Genomic DNA, 23,551 nt, shown 5'->3' with positions numbered 1-23,551 from the left:
AGCGCTGAGTTTTCCAAGGCCTTAACCCCTGCTACGTCTTGCTCTGTTTGGCCTCTCTCCTGGCTTTCCCAAAGGAGACCCAAGGGACTGTGGGAAAGCTGGACAACATGTTCTCAGAAGAACTCTCTTGGTCTGGGAAGGGTAGGGAGGCTGCTGTAAAATGGCAGCCCTTGTCTGACTACCTCGAAGGGTGAGAGACTTATCTTGTACAAAGACACCACCACCACCACCACAAATGGCAAAATCATCTGGGATGTCATGAACGAATGCAAAGCTGACTGTCCCAGAGGCCAAGTCAGAGGCCTGCCATTTTGCTATGGGGATTACTTAGATGGGCACAGGGGGTCTTGGCCAGGCCTGGGTCTACCGTTGAGCAGAGGGAAGTGCTGCCTCAAATATATAAAAATGTAAAAGGTCCATGTTTGGGGCTTTCCACTTTTCTCGGAAACCACTTGACTGATTGCATTGAAATTTTGACACAACATTCCGTGCGGATGTCGTAGTGTTTGGATATACATAGATTATATATACGTAATATTATAAAACCTTACAACGTCCAATTTCTTTTTCCATTTTCTCAAAATTGCCACAGCAATGCGTGCCCGGGCCAGCTAGTATAATATAAAAACAGCTTTTGATTGGGAATGTTAAAATATTACTTTACTCAATGGAGGGACCAGTTTTCCCTCAATATATTTTGTTGTTTCTATTGTCCTTATAAAATACAGCAGTTTTGACATCAAAGCTCTTCCATTTCTTAACTTTTGGTATGTCCTGTAACCTCCACCTGCTTCCTTTGCCAGCCAAAGACTGTGCCATTGGCTTGAGCATAGCTGTCAAAGTTCTCCCCTTTTTAAAGGGAAATTCGCTTATGCTGAATAGGCTTCCTCACAAGAAAGGGGAAACCTTGACAGTTATGGGCTTGAGAACTGACTTGGAAATGAGTCCCACACAGTTCAATGGAACTTACTTCCAGGTAAGTGTTTCTAGGATTAGGACAGGTGTTGAGGAATGTGTGGCCCTCCAGATGTTGTTGAACTCCAGCTCCCATCAGCCCCAGCCAGTCGTGTCCAATAGAAACACCTGAAGTTTCTATGATGCCATTTCCCACACTTTAAAAAAGCATTCAGGGTTCAAACCACGTGGACTAGTAGCAATCAGAACAGGGAAGTCTCCCACCCTCCACTTAAAAGTAGGTGTGGATTTTGGGTGATTTCAACTCTGAAACAGCCAGCATGCTTTCACTCACTGTAGCAACATCTGTAATAATAATGATAAAATCCTGTACACAGCCAGATATAGCAAAAGGGAATCTATAAAAGAGAAGGTCCGGACATTGTGTTTAAAGAGAAGAAAAAAGCTGTGTCAGAAATTGGCAATCTGTTGAGTCACAACTGCAGTTCCCACCCTTAAATTGGCTTCTAGCCAACGGCTGAACTATCATTTCCCTCTGCAACCCACTCCCCCCTTACTTTGGACGGAAAAGAAAAGAAAAGAACCCACATACAAACTGTTGTAATTTATGATCTCATCAAACGACTGCCTGCTTGCGTCTTTTGTACTTCAGCAAAATTGGAGGGGGGGCCAAGGAAGGCTATAAAAAAATACCTTGCTTCAGCCAATCAGCAGAAGCCAAAAACAGCTGTTAAAAGGAGCTGGATGCTTGGAAGAGCAACTATAGCGCAATTTAATAAAGGAGGAGAGATTAATACACACATAAATATATATATATCACATACACACATTTTCTCTCTCTCTCTCTTGCGCTCTTTCAAACTCAAAAAGTTCCCAAGGATTCTTAGACAGACGCGAAGAAAAGAGAAAACGCCAACTGGAATTGACATTGATTTTTTTGTGGTTTCTTTTCTTTCTTTTTTCCTCTTCCACCGGCTTTTCATTCAAGCTCCTTTATTCAGAAGGAAGGAAGCCCCCTTTTTGAAGAGAGAGGTATATTTATATATTTGTATTTCTTTAAAAATTTGGAACAAAAGGAAAGGAAAACCTCAGCTCCATCCTGTTGCACAGGCTTCCAGATCGCTGCCGGGTTTTTTTGTTTTAAAAAAGAGTGTGTATGCGCTGAAAAGAAGACAGCTCAAAAAGACTTGGCATTGAGGTGGGGAAAGAGAGAGAGAGAGAGAGAAACCCCACAATTCTGGAAAAGGGACTTCTTGATGGTCCATTTTAAAGAAATTTAAATAGGCAGTGAGGGACTTCATGCTGGGGTGTTTGAGGTGGTGACGAGGTGGATTTCAAAACCCAAAGGAGAGTGGATGATGCTCCTTGCTTAGGTGCTGTGAGCCACAGATAAGACAGAAGGAGTGAGCTCAATTGCCTCTGTTTACTGCCCACATCCTTTGTGTGCATCAGCTGAGTTGTTGATTTGTTTTTGTTTTTATTTTTTGCTAATCTCAGGGGCTCCTCTTTTTCCTTAAAAGAATCTTCGTTCTCCCTCAAAGATCACCAAGCTTTTTTAAAAAAAAAAAAATTTGTTGCCCTTTCTCCCCGCAAGGTTACTTTTAGCAAAACAAAACAAAATGTTCCAAATGTTTCTTCTTTGGTTTATCACCTGCTGCCACCTGGTCCTCGCTGTGGACGAACGGGCCCGTTTCGGCCAGTATCAAGAAGAAATAATTTTCCCCGAGAGACTCAATGCCACATTCCATCTTGTGGGTTGGGATGAGAGTGGCATGCTAGGCAACGGCCTGGATAGCAGCGGCAGCTCAGATGAGCGGCTCTCCTACCGCCTTCGCGTGTTCGGTGAAGAACTGCTCTTAAATTTAGAGAAAGACCCTAGCTTCGTCGCAGAGGGCTTGACGGTCCAGTATTTGGGACGGTCGGCACAAGCAGTGGACGGCTTGGCCGAGCAAGGGACCTACTTCACTGGCACGGTGAACTCTGATCCGGAATCGATTGTGGCGGTCAATTACGATGGGGCGTCGCTGCTGGGAGTGCTTCAGTACCGTGGCACTGAGTACCACATGCAGCCCCTGGAAGGGGGAGCCCCAAACACGGCAGGAGGAGCTGGCGCCCACGTGGTGAGGAAGAAGATGCCAGAGAAAACGGACAGGCCAATGTGTGGCGTCGGGTCCCAGGCGCCCGAGAGCGCGACAGCCCCTGCAGGCAAACCATTGCCCAAGGACGAAGCATCTCCCAGAAGAGCAAAGGTAAGAGCGGGAGCATGAGGGGGGGGGATGCGGCTGTCAAAAACACTTACCGGGAATACTTTGCACACGCCATTTAGTTCCACGTTGCACTCGGTGCCGGCTTTTGAGTCCTTGTTTAAGCATTTCTGTCTTGCTCTTTAAGGAAGCTGCAAGATACAGGGTCAGACCACTTGTACATCTCGTTCAGTATTGTCCACGTTGGCCGGTGGTAGCTCTGCAGGGTTTCAGGCATGGGATATGAACAACCTGACCGAAGGTGATTGCGATTGAACCTGGGTCCATCTACATCCATTTTGGTACGGCCCTTCTTCCCACCCAAAAGGTTCTTTAGAGGTTCCTGGTGGGAATGTTCTCAACCTGCCCACTATATCCCCATTTTCCTGGGAGCCCGTAGCAGTATCAGGTATCCAACAGAGGTTTGGTGCTCACTTCCGTGTTAATTGCTTCCGGGGGGGGGGGGAATCCATTTCCAACCCGGTAAACCCGGGAAATTGTGGGGCTTTTGCACTGTACTTCCCACAGTTTTCATGCATCATGCCACCACCACTCACGTGAAATTGGGGCGGTATTCCGGCATACGGTTATTTTCTGTCATTTCCATTGGTGAATCATGGGGGAACAGAAGCACGCATGCGCCTAAAGTCTGGCGACGTGTCCAATGATAGGTCAGGTCACACCACGCCCACTGGTATGAATGAAATCTAGTACGGCGCGACAAGATGCTGATATAAAAGCCACTGTTCCATAATGCAACAGGCGATGCGGTGGAAAAGGAACTTTAGGAACCAGAACAGAAGAGCCTGCATTATAGCCAGGCAATCTACCGCAATAAACTCCATGTCTGAATGCACTCTTAGTTGGACCAAGAGAGGTTACTGCTGTTGCTGCTTCTCCTGACTAGCTTGGAGAAAGCAAGTGAACAGCAATGGTGAGGAGAAGGAGGAGCAGAGCCAGGAGGCTCTGGGGTAAAAAAAGTAGGGCCCCTTTTGGGATGTGGTTGATCCCTGACATTGACTGTGTACAGGTACTCTTGAGCCAATGGCACCTGGTCTTGCCAGACAAGTTATGAATGGTTCCTGTTTCCTTATTGTGATTCAACCTTCCCCGACCTCATGCCCTCCAAGTGTCACTGAACACCAACTCCCATCAGCCCCAGCCAGCATGGCTATTGCTCAGGCATGATGGGAGCTGTAGACCTAAAGCATCTACAGGGGGTTAGGAAAGGCTGTCATGATTCCTGGCAAGATCACAGATACACCAAAGTGTCGTTGGTAAGAACCACAGACACTAGGCAAAACTGCATACAGAGATATGGACATTAGGGGAGATTTGCACTAAAGCGTCAATGAATTTTCATGAGGACTTCCCTCCCCAGCCACCACCCCAAAGAAATCTTCAAACTGATGTGAAAATACAGAAAGCCAAATGTATGGTTGGAAAAACGAGACACTGAGAGAAGTTGAAATTAACATATTGGCCCATCCCTATCCATACAGCACTTAGCACGCTGTTTCTACCCAAACCCATTGTTAAGAAAGAAGTCTTCTTTTTCATGTTTTCATTTTGTTTGGGTCATATTTTCTAAAGGCATGTTAATTATGATATATCTGTCACTCCCACTCAGTGGCAGGTGGGGAATCTGGATGCAATGTCTGCATCCTTCAGATTTTTCCTTGGGGCCAAGTCTGAGAGTTAATAATGGAACAGAGTGAAGCAGGGAACGCCCAACCCCCAGGCAGTGATTCCACACTTGTACCCACCACCCACCACAACCCTTCCCTCTTCTGACTGCTCTTTGCCCTGGCTGTGAGGTGTCATCAGTTGGGGTTGGGAAAGAGACATGAAAAATATTGGCAGAGCTGTAGAAAGCCATCAGGGGAGGCTGGGGAGAGAAAGCAGCTCCAATGCAGTTGCAAGCCATGTTTGGATGCCATCTTGGAACAGCTGCCAGGATGTCTTGAGAAAGCAGGCCAGTGGTTAGAGGACGGGAGGCTGAACGCAAAGGAGGACAGTGAAGGCTCCTGTCATAAGAACGCAGGAAGCTGCCTTATGCCAAGTTAGACGACTGGTCCATTTAGCTTAGCAACTACCAGTGGCTCACCAAGGTTTCTCCCAGCCTTACCTGGACATGGTGGCTCTCCCTGGGATTGGCTCTGGCGCCACCTACTGTTGGCCTCCTTGCCTTTTGCCCTTCTATTCCCAATGGTCACCAAGAACCCGTGATGGCAGCTATGCACATAGATTATCATGTGCATTTTTTGGTGCAAATCTATGTCATCATCTTCTTTCTTTTTGGGGGAGGTTTTCCTCTTTCTTTCTTTTGAGATGCACAGTTGGCCCCCTAAGTCTGATTGAGGCTCTGCCTTTGCACACCAGCTTAAGCTCATTCAGTGCCACCAGCCAACCTGTACACATCTCTACTGTCAGGATGGAAATATGCCTAGTGACTGTTGGGTTTTCAGGATGTTTGCAAGAAAGTTTGCTTTCAAAGAGAAAGGGAGAGGCTCCTGGCAGTGGCTGGTGCCCATTGGGACCGGTAGGGCAGAAGAGAAGGAGGCTAACAGCAGGTGGCACCACAGCCAACAGCAGGCAGAGCCAAGTGACTCTAGTTTTGAACCCATCCTCTTCCCTGTTCTACAAAGACAACACTGAGACTAAAGAGAAGGAAGGCCAATCAAAGAGCCCTCTCCTGCTTTTGTTCCCGCCTCTAGTCCTGGAGGTAATATATAGTGGTGGCTGGTGACCCATTGGGATTGTCAGGGTGGAAGGTTGTGGATTTCAATGAGAGCCACCCCCCACCACCACCGCCCCATGATTTGAACAGTGGATGATACACACCAGCCCTTGAAGCAAGAGGAGAGCTCCTCGAGGCATGTGCAGAGTTCCTCTTCCTCTGTACCGCTGAGTAAGCAAGCACAGATTAGGAGAGAGAGAGAGAGAGAGAGCAAAGTTTAGGGGAGAGAGAGAGAGAGAGAGAGAGAGAGAGAGAGAGAGAGAGCTTTCAGGTCTCAAAAAGATTATGGCAGAGAGCATAAGAAAAGCTCTGCTGGATCAGGCCAGAAGCCCATCTATCTGTCATCCTGTTCTCACAGTGGTGAACCAGATACCACTCTGGGAAGCCCACAAGCAAGTCGTGAGTTTTCAACAACTCCCTCCATGAAGCAGAGGTGTTGTTTTATTATTTATTTCAACCATTTACAGACCACTTAATTACAATAGTCTCTAAGCATTTGTTCCAGAACCTAGACACAATGAAAATAAAAACGATTTAAAGCTATAAAATCAGAATTCCTTTGAAATGCCTGCTAGAATAAAAGTCTGACCTCAGCTGGAAGGGAGTTCCATAAAACTGGGTCCTCAATACTGAACACACTGCTCCTAATGGATACGAGCCATTTATATTATAAGTAATATATTTCTTAAAGCCACTAGCATCCACTGTGCCCCAATCTTCCCAACGGAAGCAAAAAAACCTGGGCAAGCACCTGGAACCCCTGGAATCTCACACCACTTGGAGATTGGGGTGGTGTGTAACACTGTGCCTCTGAGACAAGGGGGGGGGAGCGTCTGAAAGTGACTACCCCAAATACCTCTATGATTGGGCAGGGATATAAGGGATCAGGTATCCTTGGCTCAAGTTGTCGCCAATTAAGCCTTGGCAATGAGTGCCAGAACCTTGAACCTGGCCCTGGCAGAGTAAGAGCAACCAGCGCAAGCTTTTGAGCACCAGTGCTATGTCCTGGTGAAGGTCTGTCCCCATCAAATCTGACATCAACCCCGTTCGTATTTTGTCACCCTAACCCTTCACCTCCGGGTCTTCCTGACGTAATGTATGTAATGCAGCGAAGCTGTGGCAAGCTCTGACCTCACATGGTGGCGGGGATGTCTCAGCACCACACAGGCCCCAAGAGACCTCGCCCCCTAGTTAGCGGTAGGCAGGCACTGGTGCCTGGTCTCCTGCTGCACCGAAGGAGTCGACGCTTAAGGCTCTGAGCCAACAGCAGAGACAGCCCTCAAAGACTCCCTCCCTCTGGAATTTTGTCCAGCAGCCAGTCAAGAAAGTTACCCCACATGCTCTCTGCTACTCATCTTCTTCCACGCTGCCTGGCTGGAGACATCAAGGCATTCAGGCACATATGTTGTTTATTTGCTCAAATGGGGCCTGACAGATTAATCAACAGAAGCCCAGGGTTGATTACTCCATCTGTCAGAACTGTTGGGCCTTGTCATCTAAGCTCCCTGACCATCTCCAGCTAAAGAACTGTTTCCCCACCTAAATTGCTTAGTTTCAAATTCCCCAAGCCCTAAATCCATTTTGGTGTCAGGTATTTTACTTGGTACACATCCTTTGCATGCAATCGTTTCAATAAAATCTATTTGATTTTAAAAGTTTTTTTTTTAAGTGTTCCCTGCCCTGCCTATTATTAACAGGAATCTAGGAAGCAGCCTAGTATAGCCCAGTATTGTCCACTCTGACTGGCATCAGCTCTCAAGAATCTCAGGTAGAGAAGAGTCTTTCACATCACTTTCTGTGGCAGGGTTGGGGAATCTAATACCAGGGGCGAAATGTGGCAGGCCGCACACAGCCCATCCCACAAACCATATCCTCAAGTGCTTTTGCCTGGCTGAATGTGTCCTTGAACTGTGATAGTACTTCTTGCTTGGCTGGAAGGAAGATGGTGAAATCTCTCTGTGTGTGTAGAAACCCTTGGGGAAGTGCAATAGCTTCATGGTAAAACGACTGCTTTGCTTGCAGAAGGTCACTGGTTCAATCCCCAGCATCTCCAGATACAGGACCCTGGAGAGCAACTGCCAATCAGGGTAGAGTGACAATACCGAGATAGATGGACAAATGGTGTGGCTCAGTATAAGACAGCTTCCTTTGTTCCTGGGTTTTGCATGGCTGGAATGGAATTTACCATACAAAGATAAGAGTCATATCCATTGCTTCACCCACTTCTGCATCCCCCCGGTATGTGCCCCCCTGGAAGAAATGCAGCCCCCAGGCTGAAAATTAGGTTTTCTGTAGCCTGACGTACATGGTACTTCTAACATGAAACAGCGGGGAATCTCCTGCATTCAAAGCAGGTGCTTTGCCATTGAACTACAATCCTTCTTCAAATATAACTGGCTAGCAGAATTGTACCTGATGCTGCTCAGGAATTCTAAGAAACAGAAAAAGCAGCACAGTCTTGAAATCAGTGCTTAAAATCAGTGTAGTTTTGAAAGGTTTGTTCTGCCATCTTGATTCAAAATGGTGTCCAATTGTATCCAAAGACAGACAAAAACCTGCTCCTCAATCTCAGGAACCACCATGAAAAACTTGGTTAAAATCAGTGCAGTTTTGAACGGAATGGTCTGCCATCTTGATTCAAAATGGCGTCCAAATGTCTCCAAAGATAAGACAAATATACCTGCTCCTCAATTTCAGGAACTGCCATGCAAAAACCTGTTGTGGTATCGTAAGAGGTGTCAAAATGCATAGACAGCAAACAGCTTCTCAAAACATATAGCAGATAACATTAATTAAATTGATGGATCTGTCATTTCATGTATCCCCACCCAGTGTTTTGTTCCTGCCTAGGCACTTAGGGTAATGCTTGCTCCCCCATGGTGTGGGGGGGGGCAGAATGAGGTTTACATGCCCTCTTTCCAACTCACCTCTCTTCATCCCTTCTGTTCCCTGCAGCGGTTTGCTTCCATCCCACGCTATGTGGAGACTCTGGTGGTGGCTGACGAAGAGATGGCACATTTCCACGGCGCAGGCCTCAAGCGTTACCTCCTCACCATCATGGCAGCCGCCGCCAAGTTCTTCCGACACCCCAGCCTGAAGAATCCAGTCAACTTAGTTGTGACCAGGCTGGTTGTGATTGGACAATCCGAGGATGGGTTGCGGGTGTCTTCCAATGCTGCTGAGACGCTGCGGAATTTCTGCACGTGGCAGAAAGGCCTCAACAAGGAGAGTGACGAGGACCCTGAGCATTTCGACACGGCCATTCTTTTCACCAGGGAGGTAAGTGAACTGCCGCTCGGTATCCCCCTATATGCTGCACAACGAACCCGCACAACTAAAATTCTGCACCAAGGAAAGTGGCCAATTCTGCAATCTGCATAAATTCTGCAGATTGGTCACATTGGCATTTAGCGATATTCTCCTTGATTTCCTAACCTGTGAAAAGTTCCAGGGATTGCAGCAAAACTCAGGTTTGGTTTCCTTTGGGTGAAAGAGAGCCCCCAGAGGCTTAAGGGGTATTTGCAATAAGTAGCCAGTTGAGAGCCGGAGGGTAGATAAGACTAGGACCAGGATGTTCTGGGTTCAAATTCCCTATTCAGCCATGAAGCTCACAAAAAAACCCCAGGGATGAATGGATGGATGGATAGATAGATAGATAGATAGATAGATAGATAGATAGATAGATAGATAAAGGTAAAGGGACCCATGATCATTAGGTCCAGTCGTGACCGACTCTGGGGTTGCGGCGCTCATCTCATGTTATTGGCCGAGGGAGCCGGTGTACAGCTTCCAGGTCATGTGGCCAGCATGACAAAGCGGCTTCTGGTGAACCAGAGCAGCACACGGAAACGCTGTTTACCTTCCTGCTGTAGCGGTACCTATTTATCTACTAGCACTTTGAAATGTTTTTGAGCTGCTAGGTTGGCAGGAGCTGGGACCCAGCAACGGGAGCTCACCCTGTTGCGTGGATTCGAACCGCTGACCTTCTGATCGGCAAGCCCTAGGCGCAGTGGTTTAACCCACAGTGCCACCCGCGTCCCAAGATAGATAGATAGATAGATGCCAACAAAAAGAAAATTGGAAGAAGGAAGAAAACATTTTAAGAACCTACTACCTACAAACTCTTGTTGACTGGAGGTTTTGAAAGAGATGTTGGATGGCCTTCCATCAGGAATTTGTTAGCTATGATTCGTGTGTTGCAGGGAATCATAGGTAACTAGAACCTTCCAACCCTACAGCTTTCTGATTCTATCAGTTCTAGCTTGGTCTGAACGCAAGTGTCTGACCATCTCTCCACCTACTGACTTGCAAGGAGAGCTGATTTGGTGGCCAATGGGTGCATTCTCCTCCAGAAAGATACTGTACATTTTGCCTGCTGAGTCCTGCCGAGGGTGCCATCCAGATGTGGCCAGGGCCACCTTGGAGGCTCCTTTAATGGCTGTTTCTGCCCCACTGTGCATTGGTGGCCTTTACAATATGCACTCGTCTTTCCCTGGCAGAATCTTTGCGGGCGCTCTAGCTGTGGCACTCTGGGCATGGCGGATGTGGGCACTGTGTGTGACCCAGAACGCAGCTGCTCCATCGTGGAGGACGACGGGCTCCAGTCTGCTTTCACCGCAGCGCATGAGCTTGGTAAGTGGGGACTGGCACCTTGCACTCAACCAACCACCCCTGGGGGCATTCCCATGGATCCACCCCTGCCGAAAAGCCAGGTGGTCTATTCCCAAGAAAGACAGAGGTGTGGAGCGCAAGCCTAGGCTTGTCTAGTCAGCAAAATGAGTTTCATGAAAGATAATGTATCAATGACTAATCATCAGGGCTATGCTCTGCCTTGACTCTCGGAAGCGGAATGCCTCTGAATAACAGTCGTTATTTATCGTTCGATGTGTTTGGTTCCCTGGGCTCATTTGGGAGGAAGGGCAAGATATAAGCTTAATAAATAATAACTAATCCTGGAACCCTAAACTTCACATTAGATAGCAGATTCTGTTCTTGAATGGCCGAGTAATTAATGCAAAATATCCTGCAGCTTCACAAGTATATGGGGAGCTGGAGCTGAATTCTCTCTCTCTCTCCTTTCCCCCTTGTATAGGCCATGTCTTCAACATGCTCCATGATGATGACAAGCACTGCAGAGAGATGAACCGCCACTCAAACTCGCGCCACATGATGGCCTCCATCATGTCACCCGTGGACCCCGAAGAGATGTGGTCCCCTTGCAGTGCCCGCTTCATCACTGACTTCCTAGACAACGACCACGGTAAGACTTCGCCTTCCGATCTGTGCATTCCCTGTGCATCCCCTTGGATTTTTTCTGCCCCGGTGGTCGAGCTTCCTTCCTCACCATCCTACCCTCATGTGACAACTTAAGCACCTAGGGAGAAGGGGCAGCAATTCAATTCGGTTTGCATTGAAAGGAGAACCAAAACAATGCATAGACGGAAAGCAGCCATTTTTTTGAAATTCACACATCTCTAAACGTTGTAGTGCCATTCTCCGGCCAAGTGATGTGCAAAGAAACATATATATGGGGTAAAGCATGTATTAAAATGCATATGCAGTAATGGTGAATAGGGCATACCAAAAAGGAAATTTTATTAGGGAACATTGCTTTGCAGAACTGTATACTCAAAACTGACAGATCTGCCCATTCCTAGGCCTAGAATTAACCAATCTTCTGGTTCCCCCTTCCTTGCCCCTTGCCCTGCAGGCCGCTGCCTCTTAGACAAACCACGCGAACCCCTGCACCTCCCAGCTGCCTTCCCTGGTAGTGATTACGACGTGGACCAGCAGTGCCAGCTGAGCTTTGGGCCCGACTCGCGCCACTGCCCCAGCATGCGTCCCCCTTGTTCCTCATTGTGGTGCACGGGGCAGATCAACGGGCAATACATGTGCCAGACGAAATACTTCCCCTGGGCCGACGGGACACCTTGCGGTGAAGGCAAGAGTTGCATGAGCGGCCAGTGCATCAGCAAAGTCGACTTGAAGGCGTACAATGTGAGTAGACCTGCCAGCAGTGTCTCTGCATTCCCGAGGTAGACATGAAGGACACAGGTCTCACTTTTTGAGCTGGGGAGGACCCATTGGGTGGTACTGAATGCACTTGTTCCGTTAGCACAGGGAATTGTGCGTGCGTAATGGTGCTTTCCCTCTTGTCCTCTCCCAGAATGGACATTATGCCCTCCCAAATCTGCTCCTGAGGGTTGGGGGAAGCATCAGGACAGATTTAAGGGGTGCACAGGGGGAAGGAGGGGAGAAGATCTGCTGCACAAGCACCAGTTCTTACGCTAGTGGATCGAATTGCTCGGCACTACACTGGATACAAGCCTTGGAAACCCAAGAACACAAGAGGCACACACAGAGCACGTAAACTGATGCGGAAATGTAGGGAACTAAACTTAAGTTTAGAAAAAGGAGAAACAGATACTGACAGATTCACCTGTCCCTACCGTAGTGCTTGTGAAGTGCTTAGTACACTTGAAAACACCGTATGACGTATCAATTGTCTCACACAAAGCACTTTTTCACTCTCTCTTCCCTTTTATCCTTTTTGCAGATTCCCACCCATGGTGGCTGGGGACGTTGGGGCCCGTGGGGCGACTGCTCCCGCAGCTGTGGAGGGGGAGTGCATTACTCCACCCGCGAGTGCAACAAGCCTGTCCCACGCAATGGTGGCAAGTACTGCGAGGGGAAACGCACCCAGTACCGCTCCTGCAACGTCCAGAATTGCCACGATGGGAACGGTAAGACCATTTCCGTCGCTTTCAAACAGCGTTTCTCAGGCGGACCTGATTGCCACAGCCTGCCCTGGTGCTTCCGCGCCTGTATTTCTTACAGGCTGAAACCATAGCTAGCCAACAGCCAGCGAGTGCAGGCAATAGAGAGCAAGAGAGAGCAATTGTCTGACTCCACATAAGGCAGCTTCCTATGTTCCTGTGTGCTAACTGGGTTCATTATTCCAAGTGGCGCACAGGGGTCTTGCTTAATTGTTCAATATGGTAGAGAAAACATGAGATGGAAGCAATTGTCAACAGGCTTAACATGAATGTTGATGCCCATTTCACACCCCAAATGCACCTGGGGCCGTTTTAGCCTTGCCATCCAGCACTAGTTGCAGGTCTTAACCCCTGTGTGTGAATTCCCCTCCAGCACTGACCTACCGGGAACAGCAGTGTGCTGTCTACAATCACCGCACGGACATGTTCAAGGACTACCCTGCCCCCATGGACTGGGTGCCCCGCTACAGCGGTGTGGCTGAGCGTGATCAGTGCAAGTTGACCTGCCAATCCCATGCCCTGGGCTACTACTATGTCCTGGAACCGAAGGTAAGTGTTACCACGGCAACGTGGGCCTCCCGTCCCTCAGGAGACCCTGAGGTTATTTTACACTTAACAGGCTTTCGGAAACAAAACGCAAATCAACGGACAGCTATCTGAGAGTGTGTAGGCGGGAGATGGGGAATCTGGAAGGTGTCGTGGGGGAGGAAGCGGAGGACCGAAGAGGAAAGTGGTTTTCCCATAAGCCCTTGGGGCAGCAAACTGAATTGTTTGGTTCTAGGTGGCTGATGGAACACCTTGCTCCCCCGACTCCACTTCAGTCTGTGTCCAGGGGCGCTGCGTCCACGCTGGTTGCGATCGTGTCATTGGCTCGAAGAAGAAGTTTGACAAATGCATGGCATGTGGAGGGGACAACTCTGGATGCACCAAGATCTATGGTTCTTTCACCAACCCTCAGTGAGTGATTTTTTTTTTGCAGGCGCTGCTTTGTGTGGCAATAAGACATTTGGAATGAACAATGTGTTTCCCTCCTTCCCAACCCCAAGCATTTCTTTACAGATAGTTAGAGACCTTGCTGATGTCATTACTTCAACAGTTAAATATAGGCCTACGCCAAAAGTATCCATAGGAACCCTAATTCAAGAGCTCAGATATAAATGAATAGTTCTTGCATTCATGAATTTCAGGTTGTATCCAAGAGTAATCCTACATGGAGCAGATCCATTGAAATGAATGGAGTTGACTCTGGGCTCCGAGTATAACATGTTGTTGCTTAGTCGTTTAGTCGTGTCCGACTCTTCGTGACCCCATGGACCATAGCACGCCAGGCACTCCTGTCTTCCACTGCCTCCCGCAGTTTGGTCAAACTCATGTTCGTAGCTTCGAGAACACTGTCCAACCATCTTGTCCTCTGTCGTCCCCTTCTCCTAGTGCCCTCAATCTTTCCCAACATCAGGTTCTTTTCCAAGGATTCTTCTCTTCTCAGTTGTCTTTGTCCATGGAGTTTTCTTGGTAGGGATACTGGAGTGGCTTGCCAGTTCCTTCTCCAGGTGGATCACGTTTAGTCAAAACTCTCCACTATGACCTGTCCATCTTGGGTGGCCCTGCATGGCATAGCTCATAGCTTCTCTGAGTTATTCAAGCCCCTTCGCCACGGCAAGGCATTGATCCATGAAGGGGCCGAGTATAACATAGATGGATACAAACAGTGCTTTTTTTCTGGGGGTACGCAGGGGTACGCATAGCCCTAAACATTTTGTGAATCTTTGTACTATTGTCCATTTACTGTATTTATTTTCCCCGATTTGAACTATAAAATGGTTATTTTCTTGAGTCAAAATGAGAGTACCCCTAAACATTTTTTAAAGAAAAAAAGCACTGGGTACACATACATATATATTCATACTTACATGATTTGCTCCAATTATAACACCATCCTGTTCCCATTCCTAACAAAAAAGGTGTAAGAACTTTCATGTATTTTGAAGGGAAAGCTATAAAGTGGCTTCCCCTGCATGCAGTTGAGTACAGAATAACAAATGCACATAAGTTAATTCCAACCAAACAACTGGGTGATTTTTAACAGCCCCTGATTCCTAGAAGACCGTGGACTGCTGTCTGCAAGGAATCATGTCCATGGGGACACAGCTCCTGTATGACTGGGATTAAGCAGTATACAAAGTGTTGAAACAAATAAATGATGTGGAAAGGGTGGGACCTCTCACTCCAACCCCACCCAGCCCTAAATCCCATCCGGCCCTAAGACCTGGCCTTTCTCGGACCAAGAGATTGGCTCCTATTCCCAGCTTCCTAGGGCCGCATTCACACCATTCATTTAAAGCCATAGCACAGCACCTTAAGCAGTCATGGCATCCCCCAAAGAACCCTGGGAGAGGTAGTCTGTCAAGTATGCTAAGAGTCATCAGGAGCCCCTTATTCCCCTTGTAATTCCCAAAGTTCTCTGAGAACCACTCAGAAAATTTGGGTGCTCAGCCACACTTCTGCAGCTTGTCCCATGCCTGGAATAAGGTTACCAGACATCCCCGTTTCCCGGGGACAGTCCCCGGATTGACAAATCAGTCCCCTGACAAAATCCATCTATTTAGTAGGAAGTTGAAAAGTGTCCCCGGATTCAGTGAAGAAAATCTGGTAACCTTATCACGGCTCCAAGCAGTTTTCCACCGCTTTCCTCTGGAAAATTTGTTCTTCCGCGTGCAATCAGAACAGCAATCTGCAGAAAAACCAGATTGCCCTTTGTTCTGATTCAGCGCTAAAATGCAGGTTTCCCCCTGGGGGAAGGGGAGTGGCAAGGAAAACAGAAGTGTGAATGAGCCCTGAGTCTTGTGGAGGCCTGGCCACCCTGCCCCTCAGAGGCAGGCCTTTGCCGCTCTCCATCTTAGCTGATCCCTGATGTTTCTTGTCCTTCCGCCCAATCAGGTACGGTTACAACGATGTGGTTATCATCCCGGCGGGAGCCACCAACATCCTGATCCGCCAGAGCAGCGGTCCATCATCCTCCAGCGACGGGATCTACCTGGCTCTCCGCCGGCGGGACAGCACTTACGCCCTCAACGGCAACTACATCCTGGCACCTTCTGAGCAGGACGTTCACCTGCCAGGCGGGGTGAACCTGCGCTACAGCGGGGCCACCAAGGCCATGGAGACGATCGTGGGGCGTGGGCCCCTGAAAGAACCGCTTACCTTGCAAGCCTTGGTGGTGACCGACCAGAAGACCCCCCGCCTCAAGTACACCTTCTTCGTCCCCAAGGCTCCAAAGAGGTTGTCGAGCCAGTGGCTGAAGCAGAAGGCTCGCATCTTGGAGGTCCTAAGGAACCGGAGAGGCCGCAAATAGACATGCGCACCTCTCGCGGAGAGGTGGTTCCTGGCCAGGCCTCCTGACTTGCTCTGGCCCCTGCAACCCACAATGGAGGCAGGCGTCTGCGTGCGGAGGGGGCTCAAAAGGCACGTCTTCTTAATGTTGCTTTCCCGAAGATGTCCAAACTGCACCAAACCTTCCCCACCAACCCCACAAACAAGAGACCCTAAGCAGCAAAAGCTGTTAGCAAAAAAGCAGGTACAGTACCAGGTTTTGGTCCCTGCTCGATGGCTCAGGGACCTTCCAGGACCTTCCTCTGCAGCGTGTCGTGGACTCTCTTTCTTGGCTCAGCCTGGACATTTGAAGACTCAGGACACAAACCAAGTTGTGGGGGAAAGGGGCAAGCACCCAGAGGCTTAAGGCCTTGTGTGCCTGAAAGGGCTTGACCTCAAGTGTGGGTTTGTCAAGCCAAGCTGTTTCCTCCTCCCTGGGAGGGATCTGATAAGTTATGGGGCGAGGGTCAGCCGGGCTACAAAATGGCATCCAGGGTGGGGAGGAGGAGATGAAGAAAAGCCTCTTGCTGTTTTCTTTTGAGGGGGGAATGAGCGACAGGGAGAAGCAACGGAGCTAACTGAAGAGAACAGGCATCAATTCTGCAAAAACAACATCTGGCTTAGCCGAGGCCGTCAACGGGCCTATTCTCCATTGTGCTTGTTCCCTCAATTTTTTTTTTTATTCCTGTCCGCTCGTGTACTGTATTTATTATCCTTTTTATTTATTCACTACTCTGGATGCATAAAGAGTATTACAGGCATCCCCAAACTTCGGCCCTCCAGATGTTTTGGACTACAATTCCCATCATCCCTGACCACTGGTCCTGTTAGCTAGGGATCATGGGGGTTGTAGGCCAAAACATCTGGAGGGCCGCAGTTTGGGGATGCCTGGAGTATTCATTGTGGGGAGGGTTTATATATATATATTTGTTGTTGTTGCTGCTGCTGCTGCTGTTTTTTTAAAAAACAAAACAAAGGAGGCAGCAATGTTCCTCAGCCTCACCAAAACTTGGCAAGTTTACACCACACGTTTTTCTGGGGGAGCCAGAAAATGTGCTCGAATCAGCGGCGTCTACCTCAGCCTCTTAGCGCCTCCTTCTTCCCCCACTCTCTGCTCTCAAATGGGCTTTTTTTTTTTTTGGCCCACCCCACAGCTGTCTCTGGCTTTGGACAGACTCTTCTGCCAGGACAGGCGAGCCTCTCTTATTTTTTTGGCAGCACGTGCCTTTCTCCTTTTTCTTGCGGCAATGACAAGGCACCAGAGAAATTACAGGCCTTGGTTTGGGGGGGAAAGCCGTTCCCGTAGTGGTCAGGCTCTCGGGGCTTTTTCCCCATAGCAGGCCGACCTCAGACAGACCTCCCTTCTTATATCTTGTCAAGGGAGGGGTGAAGGGACCAGGCCTTTGTGCCTCTCTCACTGTTGCGGCCTGCAGAAGAGGCCTCGGTGAAGAATTCCCTCCCCTCAGCCCAGAAAATAATGTTGTGTCTGGGCTGGTTCCCAATTATCACAGGTTGCGAGGGGAGCTGACGGCCCTAACATTATGGGCTAGGAGGCACTGCCGAGTGAGTAGCAAGGGAATAAGCAGTAGCTTAGCATGAGGAGGCCGTTAAAAGGGAATTATTTTTCCCAACGTAAAAAAAAAAGTGAGGGGAAGCAGGTGATTTCATTGAGGTGGCAGGGAGAGAGAAGGCCACATCCAATGCCTGTCATAGAGCAAACCCAGTGGAATCAATGGTTCGGACTCGCTTAGGTCCACAAATTTCAGTGGGGCTACTCTGAGTAAAAGTCAGTTGGCCATCGTCCCTAGACGCTGACGTTCAATTCTTCTAAAATGAGAGCAGGGGTTAGCGGTTGCAGCGGTGAAGTAGGGCGAAGGTGGGAAACAATGGGACTCCACCAGCTCTGAGATGCGAAAGGATGCCAAGCCAGGGTCTTCCCATTGTCTCTCCCCTCCCCAAACACCTGAGGAGTAGAAGCACATGGGCCAAGAGGCAGCAAAAGGGAACAAGAAACTCATTCTGCACATTGCTGTGCCAGAAGCACCAGCCCTTACAACAGGGGTAGGGAACATTGGGCCCCCCAGATGCTCTTGAACTGCAATTCCCATCATCTCTGGCCATTGGCCCTGCTTGCTGGGGCTGATGGGAGTTGTAGTTGAGCAACATGAGCTATGCCCATACCGAGGCTAAGTTTCCCCCTGGAGGGGGTGAATTCTATTTAAAACCTCTGTAGAACCAGAGGGACCCCCCCAAAACAACCCCCCAGTTTTGTCAGTGATGGCCCTTTCCCTCAACCACAGGGACTGACACTGATAGTAAATAATTTAATTAAACTATAAATTATAAATCAATGAGAATAGCAGCAAAAGCCTTAACTGGCCCCGGGGCAAGTCCCCAGGGGTCATGAGGTTGGGTTTTATATTCGTTTTGTATAGAACAGTGTGTTTGATCTTAATAACTATTGTTGGGGATCTGGGGTTATTTTGTTCGTTTTGAAATAATAAAATCTCCGCCAGGTTATTTAATGCTATTTATAAACCCGGTGTCTTGGTGTGACTCTTTTGGTGGGTGCTGTTATACTGCTACCCCTGGTATTTAGCAGTGGCTTTGGAGAAAGAATTAAGAGGGGGTGAGGAACCTCAGGCCCAGTGGCCAAATGCAACTTTCCAGATCTTTCTAGCTGGGTCCTGGGAACTCTCCCCAAGCCACTCCCCCTTCTCTAGGCCACGCCCCTGCCCACCGCCCAAACTCAGCCTGCAAGGGGCAGGGCAGATTCAGATCTGGCCCTCCGGGGGTATTTCCCCTATCCCTGAATTGGGTTTTCTGCCCAGGACTGAGTTATCTGTCCTAGGCAGCACTTCAGTTTCACTTGGTGGCACATAGCTCAGTGGTAGGATGTCCACTTCCTGAAGCAGAAGGTTCCAGGTTCAATCCCCAGCATCCCCAGATAGTGGAGAAAGATTCCTGCCCCCAAATCCTGGGAGACCTACAGCCTGTCAGCTACACTGAGCTACATGGTGCAATGGCTTGACTCTGTATAAGGCAGCTTCCTGTTACAAAGTCTTGTCTCTGACCCCATGAGCTCAGCTAGCCAAAACGCAGCCAGTTGGCCAGATGTGACCCTGAAGCAATATCATCTGTATCTTTAAGGCAGTTTCATCAAGAAGCAGTGAAGAGCCGGACCTCGGCTTCCCTCGCCAGGGAAAGAAAAGCTTTCAAGCTGTAAATGAGAGAGGGAACATTCTATACTTTTGGGGTGGGGGAACCAGACACCCTTGGCCACTGGCCAAGCTGACCACGGCCTGCTGGGAGAGGAGAGTGCAACAATATTGCCTTGTTAGATCTTGCTTTGGGCTTGGTGTGCAATGCTCAGGAGTTCCGGAGGACACACACTTCAAAATTATATGAACGTTATGACACCCCTACTATCTGTAAGGTGATGAGATCATGTGGCAGACTGTTGTCTATGGACCACTGTGCGGAGAACAGGCTGCAGCCCCCACAACCATCCAAAGTTTGAGAAGGCAACTCTTTCGTCTGTTAATGACTTTGCTGAGCTTACTTGGTTATGGAGGCCACTTTCCAGGCAGATGGATTGGACCAGCCTTTAAATTTCCCAAAATGCACCAATGGAGAAGTGAAGTCAAACTGCTGGAAGGTTGCAGCACCTGCTGTGACTGCAAAGACTCATATGGGAGAGACATGTTTTGTTGCAGCTGGGGCAGATGAAGGCGTACGGTATCTCTCCCAACAAGGTTATAACTGCTGCCTCCCAATTTTTTTTGCTGCATTTGTAGCACCAAAGTGACCTCTCTGGGGCGCAAACCTGAGCAGTGTGTTATAGGGGTCCTGAGCTACCCAGATGACAAGACATCCCCCCCTCTCATCCTTGCCAATGTGGTTCAAAGGAAAGCAGAGCAACATGTTTGGCACCAGCTTGGCTGCAGGAGTTGCCAGAAGGAGGCATACCAGGTACCCTCCAACCGTCTTAGGGACTCCACTATGGATTTGTGTAGGCTTGACGCTTTTTCTTCTCATGAAGATGTCTCGCAAGGCAGCAATACTAACCAGGGGATATTATGGGAAATCAGAAAGAGTGACTAGATACAGGTACCTGGGGCTACCTGACATGGTGGGGACAGGGCTGGCATCTGCAGTGGTGCCCAGCCAAATACTCAAGAATAGCAGCAGAATCCAGCTGGATCAGGCCAGTGGCTCATCTAGACCAGCATCCTGTTCTCACAGCAGCCATCCACAAGCAGGATACCCACAAGCATGACCCGAGTGCAACAGCAGCTCTCTCCCCATTTGTGATTCCTGGCAACTGGTACTCAAGAGGCATATTGTCTCCAACGGTAGTGGCAGAACACAGCCACAGTGGTTGGAAGCCATCAACAGCCTGATCCTGCAAGATTGTGTCTAATCCTCTTCTTAAAGCCATCCAAGTTGGTGGCCATCACTTCTTAAGGGAGCAAATTGCATAGTTTCATTACGTGTTGTGTAAAGAAATGCTTTTGTCTGTCCTGAATTTCCCAATGTTCACAAGTTGGCCATTCCCGTCACCTCCTAATGGCAAACTCCTCTTCCTTTAAGGCGTAGCCTCCCAATGCCTGCATGGCAGCTGTTTTTGTTACTTGGGCCTACGGGCAGAGCAAAAATTGGAGTTCCAGGCTTTAGAATAAAAAAGGAAGGAGTCCCCAAAGGCGAGGTCCAGAAGAAGGATCATCGCTACATCTCCTCCTCCATGTTTTCCTGCTGCCTCTTCAAATCTTCTTTCCAGACGTTCACCTCCTCCGTCGCTTTTCTCTGACTCACCCAGGCGCTGAAAGGTTCCTGGGCCCATCTCCAACTCCCCAAATCTCCCAAGGCCAAGGAGCTGCCGGCTCGGATTCCAGGGCCCGCACAGAGGCTGTAATTTCCACTCCTGGTCTTAGAAGGGGGTGGGGAATCTGGGTGTGTGGGACGGGGAGGAACGCAGAAACGGTTAGCCTCTCCAGCTGAGATTTTTAAATTAAGATCGGATGAGGGCCAGGGGAACTGATTGTGCCTGCTGTGGGGGAACGACCGAGCCACAAATAAAGAAGAGCCTTCAAACAGAATTCAATGAGGAGGGGGATGTTTTTATATATATAAAAAAAATCCTTGCAGTAAATACAAAGAGCAAATACATACAGAGATGACCCGTTATGTTATAATACTGCTAGGCTGCAACAGGGTCAGGCTTCATAGCAGCACCCCCATTGGGCCCCCAACCCCAAAACACACATTTTTGGAGTGTGGCAACGGCCCCTGTCTGTCGCCAACCCCCCTCCCCTCAAGCATAAATTTCTGTGGATCAGCTCACGTTCATGAGCATCCCTTAAATGACTGCATACTCAACAGGCAGCTGGACTCCAGCTAGCTAACACTGCACTGGAGGTGTTATGGACCCTCCAGTTGTCGAGTTAGACCTGCGACGGCTCATTCATACATGTCAGTGAGCGCTGGGGCGCTATGGTTGCTGAGCATGCATGGATGAGCAAGTCTATGGCATCAGCGACTAGGGCAAGGTCGGCCCACCTCCCCTTTCCTACAGAGAGACCATTGTTGTAGCTCCGCCAATCTGCTGCTGCATATATATATATTTTTTTAAAAAGGCATGTTTGCATCCCCACTACCACAGCAAAATAAGAAGAGACAGGCCGCTGGATCAACTCAAAGGTCTCCTTGCCAGCGGCCTGCTCTTACAGTGGCCAGCCAGACACCTCGAAGGGAAGCCTGCAAACAGGACCTGAGTGCAATGTTCACATTCACAACTGAGAGCGCTAAGATGACTTCTTAAGAAAGCGAACTGCTCCTCTACAGATGGGGAGGCAGGGACTTCAGGAACAGGGCACCGAGCGTGAACGCACACTCTGCTGCTCCTGGGAATCTGTTTTTGACATCAAGACTGAGCTCACAGCACCCCTCCCCCCAATCCACTCCTAGTCTCCCCTTCTTTGTTTCAGCAGCTTAATTTGGGAAGGGAGAAGAGACTTCTCAGTTGTTGTCATTGTTAAACAGTCAGGAATCTGAAGCCCTTGCCAAATTAATGTCACCCAGAGAGCTACCTGCTGATCCCAGTCTACTTTCTGCCCATCTCCCAGTTGTGCTCGGCCTCCATATAAGATGCCGTTCAAGCTGTGCGTAGTTAAGAGACTGGGGCCACAAGAGCTGTGTTAAGATTCCAACACCACTGCAAGACACAAGCAAAGGATTCTATATCCTGAAGATACATGCTCTTTTAGAAAAACAACAAGACGTTTCTAGACCTTAAAGACAGCAGGGGGAGGACAGGGAGGGCTTTGCCTGCCAAAGTCTCACACCTGTCATCTATCAGAACTTCAGGGCGTTGGGTGGTTGGTTGAAGACTAGGCCTAGCAGAAAAAAACAAAGGGATGCAAAAGCCTGGATCTTGTCCCGAGCCCGGCTCCTCCACGCGTCTCCTCCCTGCCGGAGGAGCCGCCGCCCTCCAGCCCCACCGGCAGGGCAACCCTCGCCAACCTCCACGATGGCCCTGAAGAAAGCCAGGCGGCAGGCGAGCAGGACCAGACCCTGTGGAGCCAGTGCAAACTGGCTGTGAGGAGAACTGCCTCGAGCGCGGATGGGCAAAAAGTTTGCATCTTGGATCGTGATGGCCTGGGTCTCAGGCTCAGACTCGGAACCAGAGAAGTCTCAGTCTGCATCGGATCCTCTGCCTCGGGCATGGGCTGAACAAAGTCTGGGGCCTGATTCTGAGGAGCCTCGGTCTGCACAGATTCCCCTGCAACAAGCACCACCTGGGCCGAGTCAGGGGCCTGAGCCTGTCCTGGCCCCAGATGCAGGGAATACCCCGTTGCCGTCAGCTAGGTCATCACTGACAGCTGACCCACTACCGGCTGAGTCAGGAGAGGCTGAGGCGGCTCCTGGGTCTAGTAACCCACCAGCGTCTTCCGAGCTGCAGAGACTCGGGTCTGAGAGGAGAGAGCCGAGTACTCAGAGGAGGAGTGCTCGCCTTCGGGCGAGACAGGGTGGTGAGTTGTCGGGGGATCGGGACAGGCCATTACCCCGTCAGAGATAAAAGGCAGTCAGACCCCGCCCCAGGTTGCGGGAGCAACATTGCTGTTTGCCAGATCCTGCCTGTGTTCCTGTTCCTGACCTCGCCTGGCTTCCTGCCCCGCACCCTGCTTTGGCTACATTGGACTGCCTCTATGTTGACACTTTGGACTGTGGACCAGACTTGGACCTCGCTTCTCGGATTGCCCCTGGGACCAGCACATGGGTGATAAAAGGTTTGTGTATCAGCTGCTCCCAAAATACTTCAAACACTGCAACTTGCCCAGCTTCGTTCGTCAGCTCTACTTGAATGGCTTCAAGGAGGTGATGTCAACAAAGAATGGAACAATGGCCGCTGTCAACAACTCTCCCATGGAGTTTCAGCACCCACATTTCATACAAGCGAAACCTGAACTGCTGGTGAACATCCAACGGAAGGTGCCTACACCCAAGGA

The 23,551-nt window shown here is 49.3% G+C and overlaps 1 protein-coding gene across 1 annotated transcript; it reads left to right on the top strand.

Moving 5' to 3' along the window:
* The first annotated feature begins 1,562 nt into the window (after window positions 1-1,562).
* On the top strand, window positions 1,563-18,796 carry ADAMTS4 (ADAM metallopeptidase with thrombospondin type 1 motif 4). Its single transcript, XM_035098139.2, has 9 exons — window positions 1,563-3,164; window positions 8,854-9,177; window positions 10,398-10,530; window positions 10,991-11,158; window positions 11,609-11,895; window positions 12,455-12,641; window positions 13,048-13,223; window positions 13,456-13,631; window positions 15,612-18,796. The coding sequence occupies exons 1-9, from the start codon at window positions 2,535-2,537 to the stop codon at window positions 16,024-16,026; spliced, it is 2,496 nt and encodes an 831-aa protein (XP_034954030.2). The 5' UTR covers window positions 1,563-2,534; the 3' UTR covers window positions 16,027-18,796.
* Window positions 18,797-23,551: the final 4,755 nt, after the last annotated feature.

The sequence above is a fragment of the Zootoca vivipara genome, chromosome 17 (genome assembly GCF_963506605.1).
Source record: "Zootoca vivipara chromosome 17, rZooViv1.1, whole genome shotgun sequence".
NCBI lineage: Eukaryota > Metazoa > Chordata > Lepidosauria > Squamata > Lacertidae > Zootoca > Zootoca vivipara.
This window is presented reverse-complemented; position numbering and strand designations above follow the sequence as displayed.

Excerpts from the sequence above, each read along its gene's own strand:
- ADAMTS4 (XM_035098139.2), top strand. The coding sequence starts at position 2,535 with ATGTTCCAAATGTTTCTTCTTTGGTTTATCACCTGCTGCCACCTGGTC. Across the intron at positions 3,165-8,853 it reads CATCTCCCAGAAGAGCAAAG|CGGTTTGCTTCCATCCCACG; the intron begins GTAAGAGCGGGA and ends TGTTCCCTGCAG. Across the intron at positions 11,159-11,608 it reads CTTCCTAGACAACGACCACG|GCCGCTGCCTCTTAGACAAA; the intron begins GTAAGACTTCGC and ends CTTGCCCTGCAG.